Source organism: Leptopilina heterotoma, unplaced genomic scaffold (genome assembly GCF_015476425.1).
Source record: "Leptopilina heterotoma isolate Lh14 unplaced genomic scaffold, ASM1547642v1 Lhet_123, whole genome shotgun sequence".
Classification (NCBI taxonomy): Eukaryota; Metazoa; Arthropoda; class Insecta; order Hymenoptera; family Figitidae; genus Leptopilina; species Leptopilina heterotoma.
Window position 1 is genome coordinate 436,651 of NW_025110842.1, and position 22,317 is coordinate 458,967.

General features: G+C 25.6%; 3 protein-coding genes across 4 annotated transcripts in view; 2 read left to right on the plus strand and 1 right to left on the minus strand.

Moving 5' to 3' along the window:
• LOC122512630 overlaps positions 1-21,679 on the plus strand; it is a 33,622-nt gene extending 11,943 nt beyond the window's left edge. The window contains exon 2 of one of the 2 annotated variants that reach the window (XM_043628571.1): positions 19,710-21,679. In XM_043628571.1, the coding sequence (XP_043484506.1) occupies positions 19,774-21,378 (1,605 nt within the window). In that variant the 5' untranslated portion in view covers positions 19,710-19,773 and the 3' untranslated portion in view covers positions 21,379-21,679. The remainder of the gene's footprint in view (positions 1-19,709) is intronic. The other variant, XM_043628572.1, reaches the window with a different exon arrangement.
• The window catches only part of LOC122512628 (potassium voltage-gated channel subfamily H member 6), a 240,637-nt gene that overhangs the window by 170,964 nt on the left and 47,356 nt on the right, over positions 1-22,317 (minus strand). The gene's annotated exons all lie outside the window — the stretch shown is intronic.
• On the plus strand, positions 210-17,924 carry LOC122512633 (BEN domain-containing protein 5-like). Its single transcript, XM_043628578.1, has 6 exons — positions 210-494; positions 4,053-4,288; positions 7,224-7,538; positions 8,374-8,581; positions 9,922-10,095; positions 17,765-17,924. Exons 1-6 carry the CDS (start codon positions 287-289, stop codon positions 17,800-17,802), a joined length of 1,179 nt encoding a protein of 392 aa, XP_043484513.1. The 5' UTR covers positions 210-286; the 3' UTR covers positions 17,803-17,924.

Below are 22,317 nucleotides of genomic sequence, written 5' to 3' on the forward strand. Positions count from 1 at the left end.
TTTTGTTTTTCTATTCTTTCTAACCTGTTAATTGAAAAAAGACAAAAAAGAAAAATGGAGGAAGAGAATGGGTCTCCACCAGATGGCGTATTGCTAAAAAGCCCATACCATTTTGGCGCTAATTTATATTACAACTGCGCATACTCAAAACAGTTCACGTGCGTGAAATTGTAAAAGAGTTTCAGGCAGGCGCAGTTACTTCCTTTTATCTCTGGCTTTGGGACTTGTCGAGCTCGAACAGAGGAAAACTAGTCTAAGTCTAGTGCAATCTAGTGCGGTTGGCAACATGTGCATTATTAAATTTGTTAATATACAATACAGAGAAGATAAAGAAACAGAAATTATTCCTGTCGACAGGATAGATAAGTGGGTCCCTATCAGCAAAACTGATTTTAAGAAAAAGTTTCCGACACCCCCTCAATTCGATGTGTTTTGGTACGAGCCTTTGGATCAGGAATGGGTCATCGTGAGTGCGATTATTCATCAAGTTGGAGGTAATATATTTACAAATTTTTTATTATTTTTACAAAGTACAATGTTACAATTTTTGTATTTTCAAAAATTATTTTTTTTAATTCTATAATTTGAAAATTTAATTATTGTAAAGTTTATTATTTTGTAATTTAATTCTGAAAAATCTAATTAATTTTTTCTAATTTTTTATTAGGTTTAAAAAAGAATAAAATTTAAATAATCAAAAAATATTTTCAAAAGTTAATGTACCAATGCTGTTTTTGATTTTTTTATAAACATTCAATCTTAAAAAATGGACGGAAACTGGAACAATAATTATAATAAACAATAATTCAAAGAAATTGACTAGATTGCTTGGTATTTTAATTTTCAGAGTTGCGTTTAAATTGAATTATTTTTAGTTTTTTTTTAGAAAATTCTTGTCAAAATTCAATGATTTAAAAATTTTAATTAAAATTTCTGTCGAAATTTCAATCATTTTCAAAAATTTTCGTCAATTTCATATGTAATTCTATTATTTATAAATTTTTTATAAATTTCTTCACAAGAATTAATTATTGTCAATAAATAATAAAATATTTTACAGGGATTGAATTGTTAATACTTCTAACCAACAATTCTGTAGAATTAATTATTTTGAAAAAGTTTAATTGAATTATTATCTGAAATTATTTGAAGTGTTTATTTTTTAATACGTATTCAATTGAAGAATTTCTGAATAATTGAAATTTCGTAAAATTGAATCGTAAACAAATGGATTTGAAAATTCTCAAAGAACTTTTTTAAACATTATTAAAGATATTTCATTTAAAGAAGAATTCTATTCTAAAATTGTAGAAAATAATAATTCAATTAAAATGATGAAAATAATTTTGAACTAATTACAGTAAAAATATTTCTATTATATATAATAATGATTTTATCACTCGGTTATCTATAATTTATTATAAAAAATGAAGAAACCAATCAATCAATTTCTTTGTTTTATAACAATTTTTTATAAGTGGTTTAATTTCAAAAAGGTTTGAATTTGAATCTTTTGAAGGATTTGAATTCCCATGGAAAAATAATAATTAAATATTTATTTAAAAAAGAAGTTATTGATGTTTTTGAATAATTTTACAATCTTTTTTAACAAGTAAAAATTTTGTATATATTTTTTCAAAAATAAATTAAAAAGTTCTTAAACAAAATTTGATTAATAACATTTATTTTACTTAAAACTTGTACTTTGTTCATGAATTGTAATTAAGAAGCAGAAAATGTTCTTTTTTGAAATCTTTTTCAAAGTGTAATAATAAAATTTAGACTCAATGTTATAGAATTCATGCGTTGTATTTTTTGTTTAGATTATTAACACCACAACATAATAATAATAATAATGTCTTATTATGTTTATAATTTAAATAATATAGATATCGTAAAGAATTTTATAAATTATAAGGTGGTTCATTCAACAGAATGCAGACCTCTAAAAATAATTAATTAACATTCAAATAATAAAAATATTATTATTAATAATTTTTTCTGGAAAAACAAAAATTCTAAAGCAAAACTTTCAAATTTTTCCATTTCTGACTATAATTTCTTTTTAAATAACTTAATTCTTTAAGGACTATCATAAAATTATTACTTAGAAATTATTTAATGAATAATTTTATTTATAGATTTCAAAATCAATTGAATTTTAAAAGAGTTGCTTTTGCAATTTTCATAAATAGATGAACTTCAAAAAAAATTAATTTAAAATTTTACAAAATTTTAATTTTGAATGAATTTTATTATAAATTTTGAAGAACTTAAATGTTTGCAAAAATGTTAAAAATTTAAATTATTCTGAAATTTTTTTAAAAGTAATAAATTTCTTTTCAGAAATTTAATAGTATATTAAAAAATTTAACGAAATTCTCGTCAAAATTTAAATTATTTAAAAATTTGTTGATAAAATTTTATATGAAATTTGAATTTTAAGAAACATTCAATATTATTCTATAAATTATTTTTTTGCATTACAAATTGTTGAAGAAATTTAATTATGTTGAAAAATAATACAATTCTTCTGAGAGATTAAAATATTTTAACAAATAATAAAACTTTTCGCAGAATATCAATTATTTTTAATACAATTTTAAACAAATTTCTTGAAAAATGTAAAATTATTCTTTAGTTTTGTTAAAATTCGTCGAAAAAATTCACTTATTTATAAAATGAATTTGATAACATTCTTTACGAGCATTTAATTTTAAGAAACATTTAATTAACAAATTATTTATTTTTGTATTTAAATAGTTCAATTCCATTAGAATTTTTTAATAAAAATTGATTTAAGAATGAATTCTCGTAGAATTTTCTAATAGAATTTGATTTAAAATTATTAAATTTTAATTAAAATTTTACATAATAATATTGAATATTAAAACAGGGTGTCTAACGGTCAGGGAAGTCATGGGAAAGTCAGAGAATTTAATTCAAAGTTAGGGTAATTTCTATAAAAATTGAAATTTTTTGTAAACATTTTTGTAATCTAACAAAACTTTAAAGACTTATATGACTGTTTGTTACTATCATTAAATATTAATTTATTGGTAAATATGTCAGTTACCATATTTCTGTCCCAAGAAAGCAAAAATAAAATTAGTAAAAAGTCAGGGAAAAAGTAAAGAAATGTCAGGGAATTTTGTTCTCAATCCTTGTTAGACACTCTGTAAAAGCATTGAAGCATTCACCCTGTAAAAGCGTGAATTTTTAGAAATAATTGAATTTTGAAAAAGTTTCAAATTGAAATTTTTTAAAATCTGAATTTTTCATATTTTTAACAAACAATTCTGTTGAATTAATGTTTTTCGAAAAGTTTAATTGAAATTATTCGAAGTTTCTATTGTCAAATATATATTAATTATTAAAAGTTAATGTAAATAATATTTTATTTATAGAAGAATTTTAGTTAAAAATTCTAGAAAGTAATAATTGAATTGAAATGATGAAAATAATTTTTAAGAAGTTACAGTAAAAATATTTCTTACAGTACAAAATAATGATCTTATCACTCGGTCATCTTTAATTATTATAAATTGTTGAATTTCAAAATGATTTGAAGATCTTAATTCTTGTGGAAAAATAATAATGATTAAATATTTTTTTAAAAAAGAACTTATTACTGTTTTGGAATAATTTCACGTTTAAGAAGATTCGTAAATAAATGTAATAGAACATTTTTTTCGTATCTAATCATTTTTAGAGTGAATCGTAGAATATTCTTTAGGGACAAAGTCAAAATTTTGTCTGAATATCAATGAAAAGTCAGGGAAAAAAAATTAAATACTTTTGTGGCAACTCTGATTAAAATCGAATCATTTTATAGAAACTATATGATAAAAAATTTGAATTATATATGCAAGTTTTAGAAACAAATTAATTTTTGTCCTCTTTTTGTCCCCTTTTTGAGGAAAAAAATTCACCTTTTAACTTTTTTTGAGGGAGAAAGGTACTGTTATGCCTGAAATTGGCTTTTTTCATATTTACTTCCAATGTTCTACATCTAATTGCCCCTGATATCGATAATTTTTTAATACTTCCAGATTCTCAAGAAGATGTTCAAAAGCAAGTTAATGATGATATAGCAAAAAACAAACGATTGCAAAAGCCCACAATACGGGCTATAGAATCGGCTTCCCAGGAGATCATTGACAAAATAAAATGCAAGAGAAGAGATAAAAATGCATTAGTAGATGCTGCAAAAATGTCGGCTAATAGACAAATCATTAGTGATGCCAAGCAGAGAACAGGACCACTTCAGCATACTGTAAAAGGAAAAGTATGTATATAAATTATTTAAATACTAATAATTAAATACTAACTCCTTACGCACTTTTTAAAAATAAAATTAGCAATTTTAAAAAAATAGAATTAAAAAAATTTAATTTAAATTGTTTTTCATAAAAATAAATAATAAATATTCTATTACTATTAATATAATATTAATATAATAATATTTCTATTACTATTTCTATTACTATTATATTATTACTATCAATATCTACTATTTTAATAAACCGAAAAGAATTCGATTATTAAAAAAATTTTTTTTATAAAATAGTACTGACCCACACAGCACCAAAACTTTCATGAAAATTTATTAAAGATTTACTTGCAAACTTCGAAAAATTTACTTGCAAAGTTTAGTGGAAATTGTGTAAAGATTCAAATATTCCACTTAAATAAATGTTTATAGTCAAATTCTCCTAAAAATGTAACTTAAAACTTTCCTGAACATTTAAATTCAATTTTCGACTTCTCTCTTATAAGCGAAAATGTAACTTAAAACATTCCTGAAAAATTTAAATTAAATTTTCTGGAATTAAAGTAAATCTTTAATAAACTTTTAGGAAAGTTTCGGTGCTGTGTGGGGAAGCATTTAATTATTTTCCTAAATAATACATTTTTTTAAGAATTCAATTATTTTCATATAAAGCTCATCGCATAATTTTAATTATTTTCAGTATAATTTTAATCGAATTTCTCAAAAAATGTAATTATTCTAAAAAATTTTATTAAACATCATTAAAACAATTTAATTATTTAAGAATTTGTTTATAAAATTCTTTATGAGAATTAGATTTTTAAAAACATTCAATTATTCAATAAATTATTTACTTTTGTATCTAAATAATTGAATAATTTTGAAAAGATTTAAAATTCAAATATTTAAAAAATTTTAATTTTCTATACTTTTAACTGGCAATTCTAAAGCATTAATTTTTTTGAAAAAGTTTAATATAAGGTTTTTAAACATTATTTGAAGTTTTTATTTTCTAATATATATATATATATATATATATTTAGTTGAAGATTTTCCGAATAATCAAAGTTACGTAAAATTCAATTTTAAAAAAAAGTATTTGAAAATACTCAATGAACTTTTTCAAAAATTATTAAAAATAGATGATTTAGAGAAGAATTTAAGTTACAAATTCTAGAAAATAATAATTGAATTGAAATGATGAAAATAATTTTTAAGAAGTTACAGTAACAATATTCTTAATATGAAGTAATGATAATACTTTTATAAGTTGTTTAATTTCAAAAAGGTTTGAATTTAGAATTTTTGAAAATCTTAATTCCTATGGAAAAATAATAATTAAATATTTATTTTAAAAAAAAAGTTATTGATGTTTTTGAATAATTTTAAAATTAAAGAAATTCGTAAATAAATAATGTAACAAAACTTTTTTTTGAGTGAACTTTTTTCCTTTATTTTATTTTCCTAAAGTTTTGAACGTTCAAATGAACGAAATATTTTTTTATGCTCTAATATTTTCAAAAATTAATAGACTGAAATTCAAACAATATTGTAATTAATTATTTTTTAGCTAAAAAAGAATTCTTTATTATAAAAAGCAATATTTTGTAAATAAAATTCAATTCAATTGATATTGTCGTTCATTTGAACGTTCGAAACTTCAAGGACATTTTATTTTCTAAAAACTTTAAAATTTTCAATTTCATTTTCAATTAAAATTTGCAATTGTTAAATAAAGTTTATAAACATTATTTTCCTTTATCTACTTTTAAAAAATTTTAAATTTCATTAAAGCAATTGTAATTGAATCGTGAATTTCGAAAAGGGCTCAACTCTGAAAACCATAAATGTCATGTTTACCTAACAATTGACAGTGATAACGAATCTTACGATTTTTAGAGTTGAGCCCTTTTCGAAATTCACGTCTCAATTAAGAAGTAGAAATAATGCAAATTGTTTCCTTATCAAAATTTATTTATTAATCATAATTATTTTTAAATTTTCTAATTTCAAATATTAGTTTATTATAAATCATGAAAAATACCTGCATATTTTTTATTTGTCAAACAATATTTCTAAAGAAAGAAAAACAAAAGCTCACCTTTAATAATTGTTATCAATTCTCATATTATTGAATTGCAATAGGAATGTAACCTCATATTTTTTTATTTAAAACATGCAAATATGTTAATTTTGGACAAGGAGGGAAACTGGTTGATTTAATTATCGTTAACTGTGCGCTTGACTTAAATTACGATTTGTTTTGAACATTTTAAGTTATGTATTAGTTAGTCGTCGTACTCAATTTCTGTAATTACTGCGTTATGAAAAAACAAAATATTGTTTTTTAATTTTAAGTAACGGATACTTAAATAATGCTTTTCTCTGTTTTCTTATCATGTTTTAAATCATTTAGAAATTAAATATTTAAGATTATTATAGAACTGAACTTATAGAACATTTTGCGAAACTCATACATAAATCACAAGAATTATTAAATATCCACAGTTAACTGATAAGTATATACAAATTTTTTTTAAAGAATTATCTTATTTTTATATTTCTACATTTTATTGTTACAAATTTTAATTTTTTAATGTAAAACTATCAACATATTAATTGAAAATGTGGAAGACTTTATAAACCTTTAAAAAAATCAATTTAAATTTTATCCTAGCAAAGTAAACGTAATTTTAAACAATAATTTAATATTATTATTAAGAAAGTAAAGTAAAAGTGTTTCTAATATTTCAAATAGTTTCTTAAAATAAAGACAAATAGTTTTTTTTTACTTGTAGGTGTACATATATATTTATCCTTCATTTCTGCCATAATTTCTCTTAAAATTACACTTTCACAAATTCTTAACTTTAAAATTATAAATAAGTCCATGCTTTTCTACACCTTGCAAATTTTATAAAGATTAAGAAATATTTTATTAAATTTTTAGGTCTTGCAAGTAAAACTTTCACAAGTTTCTTCAAAGAAGCAGGCACTTCTTGATAACAGAGAAAACTTTGTGGCAGAACCCGACAATGTGAGTAATAATATTAACGAAGACAAAAAAAATGAAGTTGAAAATGAAGAGGATGAACTAAGAAAAATTCAAGAAATGAGAGAAATTCAACAACCGAGGGAAGTTCAAGAACCGGAATTAATGCAAGAACAAGAATTAGTTGAAGAACAGAGAGCAATTCAACAACAGAGAATCGAACAAAGAATCGATGTTGCTAATAATTTCAATTTTGAAAAAATAAATAATACTGTAAGTTAAGTTAAATATTAAATATGTTAAATTAAAGACACAGGATGTCTAGCGTGGGAATTTCGGAAAAACCAGGAATTTGACAGGAATTTACAAAAATATCCGCAAACTTTTTAAAAATTTCACTAATTGGTTAAAATTTATAGAAAATTTGTATTTTAGTCTTATATTCTTCAACAAATTTTTAAGAAAAACAATTATATACACTCGGGTTGTGAAATTTTTTGTTATATTTGATAGTTTTCCAATATGAAGTACAAATTCCACTTTTTAAATCTATACTAAAATCATCTACAAATAGTCAGTATATTTCTTTCAAATTCTATAAAAAAAATTCTTTTACTTTCTACATTTTTCAAAGAATATAAATTGCGAATTCGTCGTTTTTATTAATTTATTTTATCAATTAATCACACTTTCGAAAATTGTAAAACTGACTTTAAAAAGTGTCTATAGTATTAATAAATTAATAGTATAGTTATTGATATTTTAAAAAATAAATCCAGAAAAATTTTATTTTTAGTCCAGAAAATCCGTTAATTTCGAAATCATAGTTTGGTAGACATCCTACAGACAGTCACCAGTCATTTTTTTTAATTCAGAAAGTATAGAAAAAAATAATAATTCAATTAAATAAATAATTGACTAAAAATTTTAATAATTCTATTACATAGATTTTTTATATGATAAATAAATCGATTAATTAATTTAATCTATTTAATCGTATAATTTTTTCTAATAAAATTATAATATTTTTTTAATACAAATAAAATCAAATAAAGTCATAAAATACGTTACATTTTTCAAAGAAAAGTTTATAATTTTAAACTTGCAGGTTCGAATAAATGAAGCTGTAATTTTTAATGAAGCTGTATGGCACGAGTTGGAGAGAACAAAAAAGCCATCTGTGTTGGTTCGAAATACCGCAATAGCTATATGGGGGAACGATTTAAAAAATAAATGCTTGGATCTCAAAGCTGGTGCCAGACACCCAGGGCAAGTAAGGAGCATTTGCTCCCCCAGAAAACTTGATGCTCTTTATGGTATGCACAAAATTTATTTAATAACCCAAAATTAGCAAAACATTTCTTTAATATTGCTCCAACATTGAATGTCTATATTTAAATTAATTTAAAAGTAATTATTACAGGGTTTCCAAAGGTCAGGGAATTCAGGGAAAAGTCTGAGAAAGTAGAATTGGTCAGGGAAAAATTGAGACGGCCTTGGATCCAATAACTCGCCCGACGCTCGGAGACACGCGTTAATGCCAGTCGGGTAGCAGTGAGTGGCCCAGAGGCGCTCACTGCTCACTGTGTGGCAGTTGCGCGTTCCTCCGAGCGTCGGGCGAGTTATTTGATCCAAGGCCTCAATTGAATTTTTAGAACTCATAAGAAAATTGTGAATTTTGGTGTATTTTTGGTTTGCCTCATAAACTATCAAATATTACCACGAATTCTAATGCAAAATCTTCAATTTTTTTCTATTTCTAATAATAATTTTTTTCAATAACTTAATTCTTGAAGAACTATTATAAAATTATTACTTAGAAAGTATTTAATAAATAATTTCAATTAAATATCTCTAAATTAATTAAATTTTAAATGAATTGCATTTGAAATTTTTATAAATAGATAAACTTCAAATGGTTTCAATTTAAAATTTTAGAAAATTTCAATTTTGAATGAATTTTATTAGAAGTTTTGGAGATTCAATTATTTAAAAATTTGTTGATAAAATTCTTTATGAGAATTCAATCTTTAGAAACATTCAATTATTTAATAAATTATTTATTTTTCTATTAAAATAATAGTAACTTATAATAAATCTTATTTTGCATTGTTAAAAAATCGTCAACATTTCAAATATAAATAAGCAAATTATTAACTGAAAAAATTTGAATATTATAATGTCTGTATTATAATTAATATTATTATTAATAAAATAATGGACTTGGACAATGGACATATAAAAACTAGCACCGTAGACGGCCGCTTGCGGCCATCGGAGGAGCTAGTATCTAATAATTTTTACAGTGAATCAGAAAATTCTTTAGGCTAGGAAAAAAATGAAAATTTTGTCTGGAAATCAGGGAAAAACAAAACTAAATTTTTGGGTCAACCCTGTATTAGTTTTAAATTATTTTAATTATTAAAGTACCTGGAGAACCGGAAAATGTAAGGAAATTCTTTTCATTCTTACTTTTGAATATCCTTGAAAATTTTTTTTAATTTCTACAAAATGGTTTCATAACATTTTAGTTGTAAATTAATAACGCAAACGTTCTATACATTTTAGGGCAAAGCTTGTTTTAAAAAAATTGCAAAATCTCAATTTTAGTTACTTTAATTATGGTTAATTAATAATTTCTAAAATTTCATTGCAGATGTTGTTCATAATAGATTTATAAAAATCAAGAAGACAGACGGCCCTGTTTATCGTGGAGATATTATTTCCTTTAGTAGGAAACATTTATCGCAGAAAATAACAGATCTGAATGCCGATAAAATTCCAATTCGTGAACTCCGAAGACTGCGAGAAATTGCCAATCGTCAAAATGGTAATCAAGTTTTAAATATTTTTATAATATCTTATGAACAATAGAGAAATCGGACAAGTGCGAGTTACACTCGCACTATAATCGAGGGTTCCGTACACCAAAATTAAACTCGTTTTTTATACAAAGATGTATGGGAAACAAATAAGATTGATTGAAAGTAATATGTGGACGTACACATGAGAAGGGACATTATTCTCGGTTCTAATTTTCGAGATTAAAAAAAATCTTGATTTTTTTTTATTATCAATCTACATGTTTTGACAAGTCAAATCATGCGGTTTTCATTAATTTATCGATAATTTAACTGTTTGATTTTATTGGTTCTTTAGAAAATAGAAAAGGGTCCATTTTGTCGGTCATTTGCAAAAAAATCCGTATTTTAAAAATAGAGGTGTAGAAAAATTTAAAACCTCTTGATTTTTCATCTCTAAGGTGTCCTGGACTGTAAACAATTCTTATCTGAATAACTTCCCAGAAGAACCAGATATATTGATGTTAGAGTCTTTTTTTGTAATTGTCGAATTGAAAATTTGGATATTGCGTCAATTTTTTTATAATAGAGACTGTCAAAAATTGTTAAATAAGTTTAATATCTATTCTTCTTATTCAAATGACACAATAAAATTTTACCTAATCATTAATCTTGTAAAAAAAATGTTTTTTTAATAGAAAAACTGTCCTTTTTAGAAAAGGACCCATATTGTCGATTTTTCGTATTTTCAAAATTAAGAGATGAGAGGGGGGTGGTTTTAAAAATTTAAAGCCTGTTGGTTTTTTATCTTCAAGGTGTCCTGAACTGAAAACAATTCTTATCTGATTAACTTCCAAGAAGAATCAGAGATACAACTATTAGTTGCATAGAAATCTTCAATTCCGTTTTTCTCGAAATGAGGTTTTTGGCGTTCTAAACATTGTAATTCCGTAACTCAGCGAATTTTTAACCAAAAAAGTTAAAAAATAAAATTTTGCCAGGAATACGCCCATACAAAGAATTAAGAAAGTTCGTAAATATGACACCCAATCAGATTCAATAAAATTTTCCCTAAATGTACAATTGAAAATTTGTACTAAATTTTAGCCCAATGAGTGACGATATGTAGAATTTCAGTATGCGGACAGGGTCATTTTTTGACATTTTTTTGAAAAAATTAAATTTCATTCCTTTCTAGTTCGTAAATATGACCCCCAATCAGGTTCACTATATTTTTTCCGTAAACTACACGTAAAAATAAGTATGTGTAATGAATTACAACTCTCTAAGTCCTTATATGCAGAAGTTAAGATTGACACGTCGAATTATGCAGTTTTCATTAATTAATAGTTTATTTAAATGCTTATTTTCATTTTTTCTTTAAAGAAAGATACACTACCGTCCGTGAGTATCAGGATGCCCCTTTTTCATGAGTGGAAAAATGCTTAAAACGTAGAAAATAAGAATGACAACAGTTTGTCGTATTTTTTTCTTGAAAGCTAATGAAATTATGAAGAGGCTGACAACTGATCGAAGAATTTTCGTTGATTATTCTGCCAGATACAGAAAAATACTGGATTTTGCATGCTTTTCGTAATTTATTAATTTCTCGAAAACTAATTAACTTTTATTAGCGCGCTTGGTCTTGTTGTAATCTGTATTTAATGTAGAATCTAAATTATTAACTGGTATTGTGAAATATATTTTTCCAAAATAATTTGAAACCGTAAAAGTAGGATTAAAAAAATTCAAAAAATTATCATAAATATTAAAGTGTCAAAAAGGTCAATGCAAAATACGTTTATTTAATAGATATACTAAAATTAAAAAAAGCTTTTTAATTACTTAATTATTTAATTTAAAAAAATTTTTTTTTTGTCAATCTGTTTTTCAAAATTTTTTCATCCGACTTTCACAGTTTCAAATGTTTTTAGAAAAATTTATTTCACAATGCCAGTTAATAATTTAGATTCTACATTAAATAGAGCTGATTAAAACAAGACCAAGAGCGCTAATAAAAGTTAATTAGTTTTCGAGAAATTAAAAAATTACGAAAAGCATGCAAAATCCAGTATTTTTTCTGTATCTGGCAGAATAATCAATGAAAATTCTTCGATCAGGTGTCAAGCTTTTCATAATTTCATTAGCTTTCAGGAAAAAAAATACGAAAAATTTTTGTCATTCTTATTTTCTACGTTTTAAACATTTTTCCACTCATGAAAAAAGGGGCGTCCTGATACTCACGGACGGTAGTGTAACTGCCATTTTTGAATATATTTTAAATTTTCTAAATTTTTTTTTCAAGTTAAATACATCCCAATGGGAAAAAAACCATTGGCGCATTAATGGCCCAATAATGGGAGCCAGGCATGCCATTAATGGCACCCATTAATGGACCAATAGTGGTAAAGTAATGGGCTGACTACGTCGTTGCCAATAATTGGCAGCCATCATTGGCACATTAATGGCTGCCAATAAAACGCCAATAATAAAAATTTTTTAAATTAACAAAAAATATTTATTAAAATTATAATTATTTAATTATAAAAATTAAAAATTGTTTATTAATTTTTTTTTTAATTATTATATTTGTAATAGAAAAAAGTCATCACAGTAATTAGTGAGATCTTTTCTCTTTCAAAAAAATTGCCTCACATCCTGTGCAAAAATAGGAGAGGCAGGGGGCAGAATTATTATATTCTACGAATGGACCTGAGGAGTTCAGCCTTTATATACACGGGCTGGAGTAACTTCGATGCGAGTAGAACTGATGTTTGCTCGCCCTATGCGGCACGGTTGGAACTAACTTCCAAGTACAACGCGCACACGTGTTCACGCATGCGGGAAGATTTGAATAATTTTCAATTATTTGCCTATTAATTCCAAATCTATTCTATTCTAATAAAATAAATAATAAAATAAAAAGTATAAATAAAATAAATAATAAATTATTAATATCTACTATTTTGAATTGTCTTATAAAATAAAACAGAATTTCATTTCTTTTCAAGTATTTCTATAATCCAAAAGAAAAAAAATGCTGAGTATTCTTTGAAAATAATATTCAAACTTGTATATTTATAAAAATCTATTATTATTCATAAATTGTAATTTATAAATAGAAATAATGTCCACTTTTTATTTATTAAAAATAATTTATAATAAATAATATTTTCAAATTTGAAATTTAATGAATTTGTCAATTTCTTAATTTATTAAATTAGCCAATTTTTTCAATTTTGAAATTCATTTAATTTTTTTTTAATAAAAATGAAAATTCAACAAATATCGTATTATTTAATACTACTAAAAATATTTTTACATATAAACAATGAAAGTAATTGACAAATTTCTAAAAACAATTTTGTTGGAAAAAGTAATTTTGATATTTATTAAATTAGTAAATTTTCAAATTCATTCAATTTTTTTTATTCAAAATGAAAATTCAACTAATTTTGTATAAAATTGATAAAATATCGCTGTTTTTCGAAATTTGTCAATAATGTTCATTCTTTTTTTGTCAAAATGTTTTTATTAGTATTAAATTATACGATATTTGTTGAATTTTCGTTTTGAGTAAAAAAAATTGAATGAATTTCAAAATTGTCTAATTTAATAAATTTCAAAATTTAAGAAATTGACAAATTCATTAAATTTCAAATTTGAAAATATTATTAAATTCAAAATTAATTTTAAAATTAAAAAAGTTATCAAATTCTTTTATTACAAAAAATCCCAATTATTTTTTAGAATGTGAGTTAAAAAAATAAATTGTAAAACTATTTTTTAATTTCGATTTTTAACAAAATTCTATCTATTATTTTTAATAAATAAAAAGTGGACATTATTTCTATTTATAAATCACAATTTATGAATAATAATAGATTTCTATAAATATACAAGTTTGAATATTATTTTCAAAGAATACTCAGCATTTTTTTTCTTTTGGATTATAGAAATACTTGAAAAGAAATGAAATTCTGTTTTATTTTATAAGACAATTCAAAATAGTAGATATTAATAATTTATTATTTATTTTATTTATACTTTTTATTTTATTATTTATTTTATTAGAATAGAATAGATTTGGAATTAATAGGCAAATAATTGAAAATTATTCAAATCTTCCCGCATGCGTGAACACGTGTGCGCGTTGTACTTGGAAGTTAGTTCCAACCGTGCCGCATAGGGCGAGCAAACATCAGTTCTACTCGCATCGAAGTTACTCCAGCCCGTGTATATAAAGGCTGAACTCCTCAGGTCCATTCGTAGAATATAATAATTCTGCCCCCTGCCTCTCCTATTTTTGCACAGGATGTGAGGCAATTTTTTTGAAAGAGAAAAGATCTCACTAATTACTGTGATGACTTTTTTCTATTACAAATATAATAATTAAAAAAAAATTAATAAACAATTTTTAATTTTTATAATTAAATAATTATAATTTTAATAAATAATTTTTGTTAATTTAAAAAATTTTTATTATTGGCGTTTTATTGGCAGCCATTAATGTGCCAATGATGGCTGCCAATTATTGGCAACGACGTAGTCAGCCCATTACTTTACCACTATTGGTCCATTAATGGGTGCCAATAATATACCAATAGAAAATCAATGGCTCCCAATATTGGGCCATTAATACGCCAATGGTGACTCTTGGCAGTTTCCCATTGGGATGTATTTTTAAACTACAGTTATCAAAAAGTTGTATTTTTAATAGTTTTGACAAAATTAATTTTTGAAATACCATCTAATCCCAACAAAAACATCTTTGATGCAAAAAATTCCGCCAAGTAAAAGATTTTGTGACTGTCCAAACAATTAGTGAAATAAAAGTTTAGCAAGTAAAATTTATAATTAAAATTTTAATAATGTTTGATTTTAAATATTTTCTCTCCTACACAACTCGAAGTACATATTGCAGTTGAAAAAAACAACCCGGGATTAGCTGTTGTTATTCTACATTGCGGCTTATTACATTTCCGAATTAAGTCAATGTTCTTCATAGCATTTTGAATTGTAACAAATAAAATTTAACTTCATAATTAACATTCACAAAAAACGAAATCTAATTACTCGTCATAATAAAAAATTTCTATTTCAGCAATTTAAAAATCTTGGCGTCAATAATGTTTCTAACTTGTAATTAATGAAAGTATTGATGCCAAGATTTTTAAATTGACATTGACTTAATTCGGAAATGTAATAAGCCGCAATGTAGAATAACAACAGCTAAGCCCGGGTTGTTTTTTTCAACTGCAATATGTACTTCGAGTTGTGTAGGAGAGAAAATATTTAAAATCAAACATTATTAAAATTTTAATTATAAATTTTACTTGATAATCTTTTATTTCACTAATTCTTTAGACAGTCACAAAATCTTTTACTTGGCGGAATTTTTTGCATCAAAGATTTTTCTTGGGGATTTTAAAACTTTTTGCGTCATCTCAACTTTTTAATAAATGAAATAATTAATTGTAAAAATATTGTGGTCTTTGATCTAATAATTTAAAATAAAAGACAATTAAGTTTTAAATAATAATTTATTTAAGATATGATTCTTTACAGAAATTTTTACATAATAAAAAAATGAAAAAAGAATACAGGAGAAAATTGATGTTTTGATTTAACTAAAAAATTTTTTTAAACATAAATTAAAAATTAGAAAATAATGTATTAAAGTTTTTAAAACAAATTTCTAGCTTTCAATCCATAATAATATTTCAAAATATTTTACAAATCTGTTAAGTATAGTTTTTAGTCTCTACGTTTGTATAAATGTCGGAAAATCAAATTTTTTTAAGGAAAACTAAAATTTTTAAAAAAATACTTAATGTATTGAAATTGTATGCAATATATATAGAGATTTTAACCCAATGAATAACATTCTAAAATATTTTACATATCCATTTAGAATTTTAATCTTTGCGTTCGTCTACATGTCAAAAAATTTAATTTTTTTTAGAAAAATCAAAATTTTTTAAAAATATGGAGTGCATTAAAAATTCCTAGAATATATATCGAGATTTTAACCCAATCAATAATATTCTAGAATATTTCGCATAACCGTTTAGAAGTTTAGTCTCTGCGTTTGTCTAAATGTCAAAAAATTCAATTTTTTTGAGAAAAATCAAGATTTTTCAAAAAATACTAAGTGAATTAAAATTTCCTGCAATATATATATATAGATTTCAACCCAATCAATAACATTCTAAAATACTTTACATATCCGTTTAGAAGTTTCCTCTCTGCGTTTGTCTAAATGTCAAAAAATTCAATTTTTTTAAGAAAAATCAAAATTTTTTAAAAAATACAAAGTAAATTAAAAATTCCTGAAATGTATATCGAGATTTTAACCAAATTAATAATATTCTAGACTATTTCAGAAATCTATTTAGGAGTTTATGCTCCAGGTTTGTCTAAATCTCAAAAAATTGCTATTTTTCCGGTTTTCCTAGCCTAAATTCTATAAAACTATATAAAATATTGAATAAACTTAACAGAATTCTTTTTTTTTATTCTTTATCCAACGAAAAAATAATGAGGCAAATCGGTTAAGATTTACTCGAGTTATTCGATTTTACCGAAAAACAGCTGATATTTCGAGAATATATTATCGCGATTTTTGCTTTTTACGTGGCGGCGATTCTCTACGGCGAATCTTGATTTTAAAGCGTTCAGGGTGGCGTAACCCCATAATTATTATAAGAATAAAATAATTGTTTCTTAATATGATACGACAAATTTTATTTACTTTTAGTTCTAAAAGTCTAATTCTAGTAAAGCAAGACGTATCAAAATTTTCCAAATTTTGAAAGGAATTCGTCCATTAGTGGTCTAATCCTCGTTAATTTAAAAGCTCAATAACTCGAATTTTTTGTCGTTCCCCTTGAAATTCGATTTATCGAGATTTCACTTTAATTAGATTGTTTTAACCCTCCATGCGTCGCACCTTTTTTTGTAACGCGATCCGTCGCAGGTGAGAAAAATTCTCACCCTCATAAATTAGTGCAAACTTGTTCTAAAATGCCAAATTTTTTTTTAATGTTCATAAGAATTTCTAAACAACCTATTGGCAGTAAAATTAACTTTTATTTTCTGTTAATTATTTAAATAAAAAATTAATGACAAATGAAATCGAGTATACGCAGTCAGTCGCATGGTGAGAAGTTCCCTCACTTCGCGTCAAAAATCCTCGAAATTTGCTGCTTTCAAATTCAATAACAAAAAAATTAAAATATAAAAAAACACAAAAATTGTTTTAATGTAAAGAAGAAGAGTGTTGTGAAAGGTAATGAGAATATGAAATTATAATTTTTTGTATTTTAAAAGTTATAAATAAAAAAAGAAACTAGGTGAAGGAAATTCTCACCATGCGACGGATGGAGGGTTAACTAACATTTTTCTCTTTTAACTACTTTTTTCTGTTCTGTGGAAATTAAAAATCGAGTTTTTTTCGGCGATAGAAAATTATTATTTAAATGCAAAAAATAACATATTTTTTGCTGTTAGGCATACTAGAGATTACAACACATATGTCAAAATGCAAAACACGTGTTTACAAAAAGTAGGTGGTGCGAATATACATGAAGTTGTTTAGCCCGTAGTAGTTAGAATTTATTACCTGGTTATAGCAAGATTGAAGTGTACTTCTTCATCTTTTACATTAAACTTAATAATTTCCTTCAAATGTTTCAGGTCCTGCTACGATCGATGCAAATGAAGGAGAAAATTAACCGTTTTCGGTAAAACCGACTTCAAGTGACTTTATTTTTTTTTTAATTTAATACCATTAATATATATTTAATACTCTTTTGGAGATCTCCCATTTTGATAAATCGTTTTTGTAATTCATTTTCTTGATAAAAATATGTTTATGTAATTTTGTTTTAATATATTTATAATATATTTATAATTTTATTGTATTCGTCGAGACTGATATAATTTAAGTTAATATATTGTGATATATTGTGATCTTAAAAATTAAGAGTTAAAAAATTATGTTCAAGCATTACATATACTTATAATAACTTATAATAATGTTCTGATTATTTCTAAGAAATTATGCAGAACGATTACAACCCAGGTAAAAATGTTTAGATCAATTTTCGCACAAATCGTACAGAATTCGGGTTAATCAATAGTAATTCGTGAAAACTTTAAAACAGTTCGTTCGTAATTTGATAGGAATTATGTACATAATTGTTACCCAAATTTTTTTCGACCACTTATAGTTTATATAGTTATATTTGTGCTCTAGATTTGATAGTAATTTTGTACATTATTGTTCACGTACAATTTAAAAAAATTTAATTATACTTTTCTGAACGAATTTTGTACAATATTCGTCTAAAATACTAACAAATTTCAAGCAAAATTTCTAAAACTTTAATCGAAATCTAAAATTTTTGAAAAAAGTTTTTGGGCTTCAATTACATGCGGAATTGAAAAATTTCGCCCCTTTTTCCAAAGAAATTTTGTGTAGATATTACGGACAGAGTCCCTTACGAATTTTGTACGAATCATTTTCACCTGGGAAACATGTTACTGCACTGGATATTATGCAAGATCCAGTGTAGAAACATATTTAGGATCTTGTGCATATTCCTTTCCTAGAGTTTTCCTGCAAAATCACACTTAAAAGATCTTGTACAAGTTCCTGTAACAGTTCCTGCACGAGATCTCTTATTCTTAATATTATAGTGCTCGGGTTCATGTACATGAAATTGTTTTCGGAAAATTCATTACATAAGATCAAGTGCAAGAAACTGTATAGGTTCATATACTAGAAAAATCCGGAAAATTGCTTGAGGATAAACTCGCACACGTTCATGTACGAGTTCACTTTTCGTTTTAAATGTTGACCCTAAATTATAATGCATGATCTTGTATGTGGTCAGCTATAGGGTTATTTTACTTTTTCGAAACTACACACATGATCCTGCACGTGAAAATGTACTAGAAAGAATGTAGTGCAGAAACTACACGTTAATTTATACAAGAACATGTGCCTGTTCTTGCACACGTTCTCTCACAAGAAGAAATTTTGTCCATGATCACACACAATTTCCTGTGCCTTTAAATTCAATAATTTTTGGTTATGTACATGAACTTGTACAAGTTCTTGTGCGAATAAAATTTTCGTGCATGATCATGTGCGAGTTCATGTACGTTTTCACTGTTCCAATTCCCGCCACTTGATCATACACAAGAACTTGTACAGGAACGGATCCGTGATCCTGCACATGAGAATGTGCGTGTTCGGGTACATGATCTTGTACAGGGATTTTCAGTAGGGGTGGGCGTGGCTAATTCTTCCGTTTGCAACAAAGAGCAACAAAGTTCATTTCGGACTGAGTATAAAACAATTTGAAAGCTTTTGAAATTTAATTATTTATAAAATTTCTCCTTTTTTTCGTTATTCAATGTTTATTATTTTTTTAAACTTCTTATAAAATTAGTTTTCTTCAATATATCATTTTTCATTTATCGATTTATTCGTACTTCACTGATATTTATCTTAAATCAACTTTTCTTAACACAATTTCTCACTTATGGATTTTATTCATCATCTTAAAACTTCATTATCAATTTTCGGTAATCGTTATAATACATTATAACTAAATTTTTTTTTATGTTGTAGAACAGCAGCGAAAAAAAAATAATACTCCAATCATATCAGGAAGGCTACTTTCGAATTTTTGAAAATGTTCAGCGAATACGATTTAATGACATTGAGGAAGGCGCTCGAAGACTCTGCACAGTACATGACAAGGGAAGTTAAAGACGAACATGTGGCGATCTGCATCGGAGCAACAAGAGCTGGGAAAAGTACACTAATTAATTACTTAATAGGCAACAGACTGAAAGCCGTGCGAGTGACGCGAGTTCAGCCAGTGACAATAGTCAAAGCAGACAATGAATCAAGTGGACCGGAAATTGGTGCTGGATCGACATCAAAAACCACAATACCCACAAGGTGGACATCGAATAATTTACCCGACCTAGTCATCTGGGACGCTCCCGGCTTTGACGACAACAGAGGAGCAGTGCAAGACATCACCAATGCATTCTATCTCTACCAATTGGTGCAAAACGTTAAATCTCTAAAAGTCGTTTTAGTTGTCGACATCAATGACATTCTTCACGATAATATTAAACATTTCCTGACAGTCTTAAAAGCTGTCGAAAGTCTATTGGGCAGCAGAATGAAGTCACTATTCTCGGCGATTTCAGTAATTTTCACAAAGGTGCCAAATACTCTCGAAGATATTCCCGTTGACATGCAATTTATAAACGAAAAATTAACATACCAATTTCTATCCAGCAACGACTTGGAATTATCACAAGTTTCCGTAGACTTTGTTCGGTATTTAATGGCAAACAACAATCAAGTAGCTTTCTTTAGAAGAACTCAAGACGCTGATGTAACTTCAGCAATTGATGTAAATATTTTTCCCGTCATTAAAAATTCCGCAAGCATTCTAAGAACCACTCTTCAAGAACTACGTCCTAGCATTTCAGAATCATCAAAGCTCTCTTTATTCCACGGCAGGGAGAAATTAATCTCAAAGACATCATTTACTGATTTAGAAAATGCAATCAGTGCTTTATGTCAGAGCAAGATACAAGAAGTAGAATCATTGGTAAACAATAATCCTGAAACAGAGCAGAAAATAATGAATCTCAAGAGAAAGCTAACTATTATTGAATCAAAATTAATGAATGCCATTCTTTACGAAGTTGATTTTTTCAAAAAACTTGAAATTCTCGAATCAATTGATATTGAAATTGAAAACAAAATTAATGAGCATAATTTGATAGGAAAAGTTAAACTCATGGAATTTGTTGATAAATTATTGGACCTCGAAGAACTTACGATATTGGCACTTAATGTTCAAAGTGTTTTATTGTCATCAGTTTCAAAAGTGAAAGAGGCGATTTCTTTAACGAATGTAAAATTAGACGAAATATCACATCAAAATCATGTCGAAATGATGAAACTTGAACAGGAAGAACACGAAAAAGAAGTTAAGGATTTAGAGAAAAAAATACAAGAATTAACTGACTTGAATGATACAAAGAAGGGTTTTTTTCAGCATTTCGAGACATGCCCGGAAAGTATAATCGACGCTGTACTTTCACAGGGAGCTTTCTCACTCAGGAATTTAGGTTCGAGCGCAGCGTCGGTTATGCTTCCAATGCCCTTACTTAAGAGCCCTGTATTAAAGGACCAGGCAGGATTAGTAGAAATTGATCATGGATCTTCTGGTAACTACTTCCTTTCCAAATTAAAAAGCATTTTCCCTTAGCGATTCGACTGATCTTAACCTGGAAATCCTATTCATGTAACTCAAACAGATATTCAAGAAAAATTAAATCATCTTTATCTTGGATTGCCCATTTTAATTTTTGTTGGGACTTGTTAAAATCTTGTAAAAAAAACTTTAAACAATAATTTTCACTGTAAGTATTTTATGTTTTTATACAATATAGTTTACTAATACAGGCTTCGCACTCTTCTACTAAAAGCTACTTTTTGGCTACTTTTTTTAGCCTAATGCTACTAACAGCCACTTTTCTGAACAAATAGTAAAATTTAGATTTTTAGTTTTTACATTTCCATTTAACCCTTTAAGGACCAAATGTATAAAAATTTTATCCGAACTTTGGAAGAAATTTTTAGTATGAGAACAGAGTGCTAAAAATTTTGCAATAGACATTTCTTAAAGCTCAGGAACCGCTCTTTCGAATGCTGCAATAAAAAATATTGAAAATTTATAAATAAACAAATTACATACAGTTATTTAAAAAAAACAATTTTTTAAAGATTTTTTTTTGAAAATCAAATTTTTTTATTATTTATGGCGAAGGAATACGTCTCAAAGGTAAAAATATCGCGTCAAAAATGTCTAACCTAAAATGTTGTAAAATAAAAATTAAAAAAAAACAAAATGGCGGATCAAAAATGGCGTTCAAAGTTGACTTTTTAATAAATAATATACAGCAAGTGCACATTTGTTAAAAACCTCACAGATTCGCTTGAAACTGGTTACTCGGGGGTTTTTGGGGTCGCTGATTACGAATATGATAATAGTTTTTAAAAATTAAAAATGGCGAATCCAATATGGCGGACATTTTTTTCAAAATTTCATCGGATTCGCTTGAAACTGGTTACTAGGGGGATTTTAAGGTCGCTGATTACGAATATGATAATTGTTTTCAAAAATTCAAAATGGCGGAGACTTTTT

Coding starts and splice junctions, on each gene's coding strand:
- LOC122512633 (XM_043628578.1), top strand. CDS start 287: ATGTGCATTATTAAATTTGTTAATATACAATACAGAGAAGATAAAGAA. Junction 4,289..7,223: donor AGCATACTGTAAAAGGAAAA/GTATGTATATAA, acceptor TTAAATTTTTAG/GTCTTGCAAGTAAAACTTTC. Junction 7,539..8,373: donor TTGAAAAAATAAATAATACT/GTAAGTTAAGTT, acceptor TTAAACTTGCAG/GTTCGAATAAATGAAGCTGT.